Here is an 11,165-nt window from a genome sequence, read left to right on the forward strand (position 1 = left end):
TGTGACTACGGTGTCGAATCTATATGGGTACAGCTGAGAAACACAGAGGGACAAAAACATGAACTGGTGGTTGTATATAGAAACTCAAACTGTTGGGGTGATGCTGGGAATGGCATTCAACAGGAAATTGGAGATGCATGCAATAAAGGAGTATCTCTAATTCTGGGCGACTTTAATTTGCATATGGATTTGGGCAAATCAAGTCAGTAATAATACCATACAGGAGGAATTCCTGGTGTGTGTACAAGGTGGTTTGCTGGATCAATCAGTTGAGGAACCGACTACAGCACGGGCCATCCTACACTGGGTAATGAGAAGGAAATAATTGGTCATCTAGCTGTGTGAAGCTCCTTGGGGAAGAGTGACATAATATGATTGAGTTCCTCATTAAGATGGAAAGTGATGTCATTGATTCTGAGACTTGAGTGCTGATTCTAAATAGAGGAAACTATGATAGTCTAGGGTGTTTGTTGGATACAATAGATTGGGGATGTAAGTCTGACATTGGTAATGGGAAAATGCTAGAGATTATTATGTAAAAAAATTAATAGCAGAGCATGTGTCAAACATTGGCAGGACCAGATAGAGTCAGCATGGATTTACAGAAAGGAAATCATATTTGTCAAATCTTCTGGAATTCTTCAAGGGTGTAATGTGTAGAATGGATCAGTGGTGCTGGTCTATATGGTGTATTTGGACTGTCAGAAAGGTTTCGACAAAGTCCCACAAGATGTGAGTGTAGAAATTTAAAGCACATGGGATTGGAGTACTCTGCTAAGATGGTTGGAAAATTGTTTCCTGTCTGTTAACCAGAATCTGGTACCACAGAGAACCAGGGCTAGGACCCCAGCTAGTCACAATATATAATAACTGTTTAGATGAGGAAACTAAATATAATCTCTCCAAGGTTGCAGGTTACCCAAAGCTGGGTGGGAGGGTGAGCTGTGAGCAGGATGCAGAGACGTTGCAGTGTGATTTGGGAAAGCTAAGTGAGTGGGGAAATGAATGGCAGATGCAGGATAATGTGGATACATGTGAGGGTATCCACTTTGTGGTAAAAGCTGAAAGGCAGAGTATTAATCAAATTGTGAGAGTGGAACATACAATGAGACTCTGGTCTCCTTCTACACCAGTCACTGAAAGTAAGAATTCACGTGTGGCAGGCAGGGAAGAAGGTAAATAATATGTTGGGCTTTATACTGAGAGGGTAGAAGTGGGTACTGCAGATCAGAGTCAAGAGCACAGCAGGCCAGGCAGCATCTGAGGAGCAGGAGAACCGATGTTTTGGGCTGGAACTGGGGTAAGGTGGGGGGAGGGGAAATGAGGAAACTGGTGAAGTCCACATTGATGCCATCGGATGCTGCCTGACCTGCTGTGCTTTTCCAGCACCTCTCTCTAATCTTGACTTTATAGTGAGAGAATTCAAATACAGGAGCAGGAATATCTTATTACAATTGTACAGGGCACAATTATACATTTATGTAGCGCACCTGGAAAGATTTGTGCAGGTTTGGTCTCCTTCCCTGGGGAAGGATGTTCTTGCTCTAGAGGGATTGCAGTGAAGGTTTCCCAAGGGATGGCAGGGACTGACGGATGAGGTGAGTTTGAATTGGTGAGGATGAAACTCACTGGAGTTTAGGAGAATGGGGGTCTGGGATGTCAGCAACCGATAAAATTCTAAAAGGGCATCACAGGGTGGATGCAGGAAGGGTGTTCCTGACAATGGGAGTGTCCAGAACCAGAGGCTACAATTTGAAGATTCCGTGTAAGTTACTAAGGACGTGGCTGAGATGAAATATCTTCACCCAGAGAGTGGTGTGGTGTCTCAGCCTCAGGAAGCAGTTGAGGTCAAAACATTGTATGATTCTAGAAAGAGTTGGATATAGCACTTGGGGCTAAAAAGATTACAAGGTAATGGAAGGGAAAGCAGGGACAGGTACTGGGTTGGATGGTCGGCTATGATCGATTGAATGGTGGACCAGCCTCACAGGCCCGAATGGCTCGTAGTTTTTAATTCTCTACCTATCCCCGATAATCTTTCACCCCTCGGTGATTAGGAATCTATCCAATTCTGTTAAAAAAAATTAAAGATTCTGTTTTTGAGGAAGGGCATTCCAAAGATACTTGACTTTCTGAGAGAAAATATATTTCATCTTTGTGTGAAGTGGCTGTCCCTTTTATTAATAAGCCGGAGCTGTTTTCTCTGGAGTATCAGAGGCTGAGGGGTGATGTTACAGAAGTTTATAAAATCATGAGGGATGTGGATAGGATAAATAGACAAGGTCTTTTCCCTGGGGTGGGGGAGTCCAGAACTAGAGGGCACAGAGGAAAGATATAAAAGGAATCCAAGCGGCAACTTTTCATGCAGAGGGTGGTACGTGTATGGAATGAGCTGCCAGAGGAAGTGGTGGAGGCTGGTACAATTACAACATTTAAAAGGCATCTGGATGGGTATATGAATAGGAAGGTTTAGAGGGATATGGGTCAAGTGCTGGCAAATGGGACTAGGTCAATAGACAATAGGTGCATGAGTAGACCATCCTGCCCTTTGAGCCTGCACCACAGGGACTGGGATATCTGGTCGGTATGGACGAGTTAGACTGAAGGGTCTGCTTCCGTACTGTATGACTCTATGACCCATAGTTCTAGAATTTTCTACAAGCAGAAACATTCTTTCCAAAAGGTGATGGTGAGTTGCCTTCCTGAATTGCTGTGGGTAGGCCCACAATGCGTTAGGCTGGGAATTCCAGGATTTTGGCTCAGTGACACTGTAGGAACGGCGATATATTTCCAAGTCAGGGTGGTGAGTGGCTTGGAGGGGGATCGTGCAGATGGTGGTGTCCCCATGTATCTACTGCCCTTTGGCCTTCAGGTGGAACTGGTCGTGGGTTTGGAAGGTGCTGTCTGAGGGCCTTTGGTATATTTTTGCAGTACACCTTGTAGATGATACACACTACTGCTCCTCAGTGTCAGTGGTGAAGGAAGTGGATGTTTGCGGCTGTAGTGCCGATCCTACAGGCTGCTTTGTCCTGGATGGTGTCAAGCTTCTCGGGTGTTGTTGGAGCTGCCCCCATCCAGGGGCAAGTGGGCAGTATTCCATCACACTCCTGACTTGTACCTTGTTGATGGTGGGCAGGGTTTGGGGAGGCAGGAGGGGAGTTAGTCACCGCAGGATCCCCAGCCTCTGACCTGCTCCTGTAGTCACTATTTATGTGGCAATTCCAGTTCAGCTTCTGGTCAGTGGTAACCCCCAGAACATTGATAGTGGAGGATTCGGTGGTGGTAACACCGCTGGATGTCAAGGGGCAGTGGTTAGATTGTCTCTTATTGGTGATCCTTTATGAACAGAAGTCATTTTTAATAAATCTGTGAAGAAAACCTTTATAAGGGATGAAGGGAAAGGGATTTGGATTTTCAAAAATGCCACGAGACAGGTCTTGTTGCAAAATTGGGACTCATTTAGGTTTAGTTTATTGGCTTGGATTGATAGGTTGGTTTTTGAACAGAAACAGTCAGAGTATGTCGGTAATTTTGCATTGCCAGGTTGTAACCAGCAGGATGCTGTATGGATCAGGAATCGGATCTCAGCCATTTACAGTTGATTTTAGCGATTTTAATTCAGGAGACAGGGTGTAATCGATCCAAGTTTGGTGACATAGGTTTAGAACAAAAAATAAACAGCGCAAATAGGTTGTGGAGGGTGAGGTAAGAGGTTTGCTACTTTAGTAAGAGAAATAAAATAAGCATTTTTTTTGCATGGTCTAAATCTGAGTATCCATGAATCGTCATAAGTTAATTTGCAGATACAGCAAGCGATGTGAAAGAAAAGCTGTATTTCCACTTCATTACTGGTTCAAAATCTTGGAATTCCTTCCTAATAGCACTGCTATCCTGACACGTCAAGCATGACAGCTCAGTACCACTACCTCCAGGGGGGGGTTAGGAAATGGGCATTAATTGTTCCACCAGCCAGTGATGCCTATATCTCACCTAATGAATAGAAAATATACTGCCTGTTGTTACAAAGTGAGTGGCGTATCAGTAAAGAGGTCTTGAGTAAGGCATCAGGGAGGCCACACCTGGTGTATTGTGTGTAGCTTTTGTCTCCTTCTCTAAGGAAGAGCTGTTTGCCCTCTAGGGAGTGCACTGAAGATTTGCCAGACTGATTCCTGTTGAAGAATGGATCCCTAGATGAAACAAAAGGATCGGCTAAGGTTAGATTGCTTTGAGCTTCGAAGAAACAGCATTGATCTCATTGAAACACGTCCAGAAAAAATTTGAAAGGTGAATGTTGAGAAAATGTTCCCACGGCTGGAACTCTGCAATACATGGTGGCAGTCTCAGAATAAAGAGGTTTCCATTGAAGACTGAAGTGAGGACAAATGGACTTTGTCAGAGTTGTGAATCTTTAGAATGTTCTACCCCAGAGAGCTGTAGGTCTTCAGTCATTGAATATGATCCAGACAGACCAGCTAGAGATTTCTGGGTGCGAAGGGAGTAGAAGTAAATGGAGTTGTGGTGGAAGATCAGCCATACCCATGTTGAATGGTACAGCAGGCTAGAAGGGCCGAATGGCCTGTGGATGCCTCTAGTTCTCCCATATTGAGAGCACAGATTACTGGAGTGATCACTAAAGGGTGGGATCTAGAGGCATTTCTTTGCTCAGATCTTGCATTCTTAACCAACCATCTGAGATTCAAATTCATGTCTTTCTGGAGACCTTGACCCTGATCTGAAAGTGAGAGCGATCAGAATGAGCTGAAAGTGGCCAGTAGGTAAAAAAGATATTTCTCCGTCAATGGACAGGGTGAAGTATCCTCTTTCCTCTGTGTAGACTCTGACTGTCCTATAATAGAGACTATAATTATTACAGTTGCAGCTTGCTTCTGATTCCCAGTGTATTTTGCTTCTGAATTTGTGCTGCACTTTAATGGGAGCCTGGTCAAAGACTCAGACTCAGGTTGGTTCCAAATGTTTCTCTCTGACCATTGAGCACATTGTTTCTGGTTGTGATCGAACAGCGGCCCTTGCCTACATTGCTGCTTTCCTTTGACTCTCTTTGTGAAATTAGACAATACTCAGGAGTGGTACTACTAACTGCTGGCAATTTACTTTAGATGTGAGTTTATTTCTCTCCTGTGAATGTTTGTACTGTCTTCTCTCCCAGTGTAGAGCAGTTTGTAGTCTCCTGGTCAAAGCTGTAAGGTGTTTCACTTGAGTTGATGTGGAGATCTTGTAGGATTCATGTTGCCTTTTGCAATTGGAATGTGTTGCGCTGAGCAACAGGTTTTTGATTGGTTGCTAATGCTATTCATGTCTTTTCCAGATGTGGAAAGCTGCTGCTGGTCGGACTATTTCTGTGACAGCATCAGATGATGGCGATGACTGGGACACGGACCCTGACTTTGTGGTAAGCGTTTGGTTTTCATTCACAGTTTCAAAAGGACGAGCTGACACTGAGATTACGCCTCAGGATGTCTTGAGGCACTTCACAGCCAATGACATTATTCCTGATCTGTGCTTGGCTTTGGATACTGAGAAACTTGGGAAGGTTTATTCAGGAATATTTAGGAATATTCAGGACTGGACATAAAAGAAACAGGAGACATGTAACACGTCCAGAGGACCAAAATAACAGGCACCAGGAGAGTGTAGAAAGAGAAATAGGGAATTTTACGCAGGTAAAGAGAGGGCAGGTAAGATTAGGGAGCATCCCAAGGCATTCTATAAGTAAAGGGAGGAGGATAACCTTGGGAAAGGGTAGGGACCAAGGGAAGATATTGGGAGGATGTTAAATGATTATTATGTCTTCCTTCACTCCGGAGAACCGGATGTAGGTACACAATTGAGCAAGAGGGAATGAGAGACCCTTTGATAGATTGACATTGGGAGGGAGGGGATATTGGAGGTTTTGGCAGGCGTCAAGAGGAGACACCTCACAGGTCTGGGTGAAGTTTATTCCAGGATGCTGTGGGAGATGATGGAGGAAATCACTGAAGTCCTGATCCAAATGTTTCTTTCCGCTCTAGCCCCAGGGCTTGCAGGGCAGATAACAGATCCACTTTACAAGAAAGGTAGTAAGAGAGAAGCCACAAAATTACTGACCAGTGAGTCTCTCACCAGTGGGAGGGAAACTATTGGAGACAAATCTGAGCCGTGGGATTAATCTCCACTTGAAGAGGTGAGGTTTGGTCAGGATAGTCATTGTGATTTTGTTGCAGAAATTTGATGGAATTTTGAGAGGTGACCAGGTGTGTAGATGAGGGCAGTGCAGCTGGTGTAGTTTATATGGATTTCGGCAAGGTCTTTGACAGGGACATTCGCAAAGAAGGCAAGAGCTCATAGGATCAAGGGCAACTTGGCAAGGTGGATCCATAATTGGCTTAGTGACTGGGGACAGAAGGTGTGGGAGGGGCACGTTTGTGTGACTGGAGCCCGGTGTACAGTGGTGTCCCACAGGGATCAGTGTTGGGTCCCTTGTTGTTTATCATGTTTATCAATGATGGAGATGAGAATATGTGGGAAATGGGAAGTAAATTTGTGAATGAGCTGAAGATTGGCTGGAGGATATGGGTGGATTGGTCAGATGGGCAGATCGGTGGCTGATGGAATTTCACCCTGAAATGTGAGGTGATGCATGTTGGAAGACAAAACCAGATGATGGGGGTATCCAATGAATGACAGGACACTGGGAAACACTGAGGAACAGAGGGGCCTTGGAGTGTAAGTCCATAGATCCCTAATCCACAGGTTAATAGAGCAGTTAGAAAAACAGGGCAATTATATTGAAGCTGTGCATGACTTTGGTGAGGCTAAAGCTGGATTACTGTGTGCAGTTCTGGTTCCCACACTATAGGAAGGATGTGAACAAAGAAGAACAAAGAGAACAAAGAAAAGCCTCCAAGCCTGAGCCAATCCAAATGTACTGTCTAAACCTGTCACCCAATGACCTGCCAGCTCTTATACTCAATATCCCATCTAATGAAGACAAGCATACCATATACCTTCTTGACCACTCTATCCACCTGTGCAGCAACCTTCAGGGTACAATGGACCTGCACTCCCAGATCTCTCTGCCCATCAACTTTTCCCAAGGCTGTTCCATTTACAGTATGATTCGCTCTAGAATTAGACTTGCCTAAATGCATCACCTCATATTTGCCTGGATTGAACTCCATCTGCCACTTTTTCGCCCAACTCTCCAGTCTATCTATATCCTCCTGTCTTCCCTGACAGTCCCTTATGCTTTCTGCTACTCCACCAATCTTTGTCATCTGCAAACTTGCTGATCATACCAACAGTGCCCTCTTCCAGATCATTTATGTACATCACAAGCAACAGTGACCCCTGTGGAACACCACTGGTCACCTTTCTCCATTTTGAGAAACTCCCTTCAACTACTACTACTGTCTCCTGTTGCTCAACCAGTTCTTTATCCACCAAGCTAGAACACCCTGCACACCATGTGACTTCACTTTCTCCATTAGTGTACAATGGGGAACCTTATCAAATGCCAGACTAAAGTCCATGTATATGACATCAACAGCCCTTCCTTCATCTATCAACTTGGTCACTTCTTCAAAGAACTAAGTCCTCAAATATCCTTGGATTGGAAGATGTATGACCCTAATGGGTGGAGGTAAGAAAGAGAACAAACAAATGAAGGAGACACTGGTAGGACTGGTGTATAGGCTCCCTAACAACCGCTACACAGTGGGACAGAGAATAAATCAGCAGGTAGTGAGGGCATGTAGCAATGGCTGTACATTGATTTTGGGTGACGTTAACCTTCATGTAGTTTGGGGTCAGACTGGAAGGTGAAACCACAAGGGAAGATTAGAGAGTTGGGGCAGTTTTCTTGAACAATATATTATGGCTTCAACCAGGAATCAGACTATTTTGGATTTTGTGATTTGTAAAGATGCGGCCTGCCTCGCTGGGCTCTTCCAGCCTCCTACTTATTTACTCTGGATTCCAGCATCTGCAGATTTTTTTGTCTCTAACCAGATGTGTAATGAGGCAGGTTTAATAAATGATGTCAGAATAAAAGTTTGCCCCCGATAACAGTCACCATAACATGGTAAAATTTTAAAAATCACACAACACCAGGTTATAGTCCAACAGGTCTAATTGGAAGCCCACTAGCTTTTGGAGCGTCGCTCCTTTATCAGGTGGTTGTCCCTCAAACAATCACCTGATGAAGGAGCGTCGCTCCGAAAGCTAGTGCTTCACATTAAACCTGTCGGACTATAACCTGGTGTTGTGTGATTTTTTTTGTTTAAGTTTGTCCACCCTAGTCCAACACCGGCATCTCCAAATCTTGGTAAAATTTAGCATTCTGTTTGAGAGGGAGGAACTGAAGTCGGGAATTACTATGTTACCCTGAAATACATGTAATTATAGAGGAATGAGTTTAGAGCTGGCAGGAGTGGACTGGGAAAGGAGTTTAACAACAAAAACAGTTCAGGAACAATGTTTATAAAAATAATTCATGGCTCACAACAAAGCCTCTTTCCGGTGAGAAAGAAGGATCCCAGGAAGGGTTTAAGCCAACTCTGATTAACTGACAAAGTTCAGGACAGCATCAAATTAAAAGTAAAAAAAAAATGTGGCAAATTTTAGTGGTAAACCAGAGGATTGGGAAAACTTTACAAATGACCAAAAGATAATGAGGCAAAAAAAGGGGAGAGGATAAATTTGCAAGTAATATCAAGGCAGATAGCAAGAGCTTCTTTAAATATATAATTAGGAAAAGAGAAGCCAAGTGATTGAGTACCTTAACAAATGTGGTCGAGGAAATAATAATGAAGAACCAGGAAATAGCAGAGGCATTGAATAAATAAATTCCATCACTCTTCCCAGTATAAGATGCTGATAGCACCCCCAAATACAAGGGGTTATAGGAGGGGAGGCAATAAACATGATAACTATCACTGGAGACAAAGGTGCAAGGGAAACTAATTGGGCTGAATACCAACAAGTCCCCTGGACCTGACGGGATGCACCTTGTATATTAAAGGAAGTAGTTATGGCGATAGTGGATGCACTGGTAGTAATCTCCCAGGAATTCTTAAATCCTGGAAAAATCCCAGACAATTAGAAAACTGCTGATGTCATACATTCTTATTTAAGCAGGGAAGGAGGCAAAGCATCAGGAATTATACCCAACAGGAATTATATCCAACAGGAATTGCTGGAAAAATTCAGCAGGTCTGGCAGCTGTGAAGAGAAATTGGAGTTAACATTTCAGAACCAATTCTGAGGAAGGGTCACCGGACTGGAAATGTTAACTCTGACTTCTCTCCGCAGATACTGCCAGACCTGCTGAACTTTTCCAACAATTTCTGTTTTTGTTTCTGATTTACAGCATCCGCAGCTGTTCAGGTTTTTAACAGTAAGTATAGGCCAGTTAATTTAACATCTGTTCTTGGGAGAATGTTAGAGTCTTTTTAAAGGATATAATAGCTGAGTATTTAAAAATACATAACATAATCAAACAGAGTTAGTGTGACTTCATGAAGGGGAAATCCTGTCTGACAAATTGGTTAGAATTCTTTGAGGAAGTAATGAACAGTGTTTGGTAAAGTATAACAAATTAGGCTGCTCAACAAAATAGGTGCCCATGGTATTGACGGTACAATGTCAGCATGGATAGAGGATTGGCTAATGATTGGAAGACAGAGCGGTAGGAGAATGGGGACGTTTTCCAGCTGGCAATGTGCAACTAGTTGAGTGTCACCGGGATTAGTGCTGGGACCACAATTATTTGCAATATATACTAATGACTTGAATGAAATAAAGTGAATGTACTATTGGCAAGTTTGTAATAATACAAAGAAAGTGGGAAGGCAAGTGCTGAGGATGATAGAGTCTGCAGAGGGATACAGACAGGTTACGGGAGTGGGGAAAGACTTGGCAGATGGAATAAAATGTAGGAAAATGTGAAGTTATGCACTTTGTCAGAAAGCGTAGAGGGGCTGAATATTATTTAAATGGAGCAAGGCTGCAGAGAGCTCTAAAACCGAGCGATTTAGGAATCCTTGTAAATAAATTCCAGAATGTTAGCACCCAAGTTCAGTGGTTGATAAGGAAGGGAATTGGAATGTTGGCCTTTATTTCAAAGGGAATGGAGTATAAAAATACAGAGATTTTGCTAAAGCTATACACCTGGAATACTGTGAACAGCTTTAAGCGTTTTTATCGAAGGAATGGTAGATAGGTATGGGAGGCATTCCAGAGAAGGTTCACTCTGCTGATCGCAGGCATGGACAGACTGTCTGATGAGGAGAGGTTGAGTAGATTGGGTCTTTGTTCATTGAAATATAGAAGAATGAAAACTGACTTTCTGAAACATACAAGAATCACTGGAAGGTCCCAGAGGACTGGAAAATGGCAAAAGTATCATTCTGTTTAGGAAGGGAGAGAAGCAGAAGATGGAAAACAATAGGCCAGTTAGCCTGACCTCTGTTATTGGTCAAATTTTACAGTCCATTATTAAGTATGAGATTATGGAGCACTTGGAAGTGCATGGCACACTAAGGCTGCGTCAGCATTGGTTCATCAAGGGGAAGTCATGCCTGTTAGAATTCTTTGAGGAGGTAACGAACAAGTTAGACAAAGGAGAGGAAGCCTTTGACAAGGACCTGCACAGGAGGCTGCTAAATAAGATAGGAGCCCATGGTGTTGGGGCCAAGGTACTGGCCTGGATAGAGGATTGGCTGACTGGCAGAAGGCAGAGAGTGGGATTAAGGGGTCTTTTTCAGGATGGCAGCTGGTGACTAGTGGAATCCTGCAGAGGTCAGTGGTGGAACCACAACTATTCATGTTATACTTTAATGATCTGGACGAAGGAACTGAGGACACTGTTGCTAAGTTTGCAGATGGCACAAAGGAGGTGGAAGGCCAGGTAGGTGTTGAGGAAGTGGGGAGGCTGCAGAAAGACTAGAGCTGTAAATGTGTTGTTGGAAAAGTGCAGCAGGTCAGGCAGCATCCAAGGAGCAGGAGAATCAATGTTTCGGGCATGAGCCCTTCTTCAGGAATGAGGAAAGTGTGTCCAGCAGGCTAAGATAAAAGGTAGGGAGGAGGGACTTGGGGGAGGGTGTTGGAAATGCGATAGGTGGAAGGAGGTTAAGGTGAGGGTGATAGGCCGGAGTGGGGGTGGGGGC

The 11,165-nt window shown here is 43.8% G+C and overlaps 1 protein-coding gene across 1 annotated transcript in view; it reads left to right on the forward strand.

Moving 5' to 3' along the window:
• Positions 1 to 5,325: 5,325 nt before the first annotated feature.
• Positions 5,326 to 11,165, forward strand: part of LOC122557605 (src substrate cortactin-like) — a 21,255-nt gene continuing 15,415 nt past the window's right edge. Inside the window, exon 1 of the mRNA XM_043705323.1 lies at positions 5,326 to 5,410. Coding sequence (XP_043561258.1) covers positions 5,327 to 5,410 — 84 coding nt within the window. The 5' untranslated portion in view covers position 5,326. The remainder of the gene's footprint in view (positions 5,411 to 11,165) is intronic.

Source organism: Chiloscyllium plagiosum, chromosome 16 (genome assembly GCF_004010195.1).
Source record: "Chiloscyllium plagiosum isolate BGI_BamShark_2017 chromosome 16, ASM401019v2, whole genome shotgun sequence".
Lineage (NCBI taxonomy): Eukaryota > Metazoa > Chordata > Chondrichthyes > Orectolobiformes > Hemiscylliidae > Chiloscyllium > Chiloscyllium plagiosum.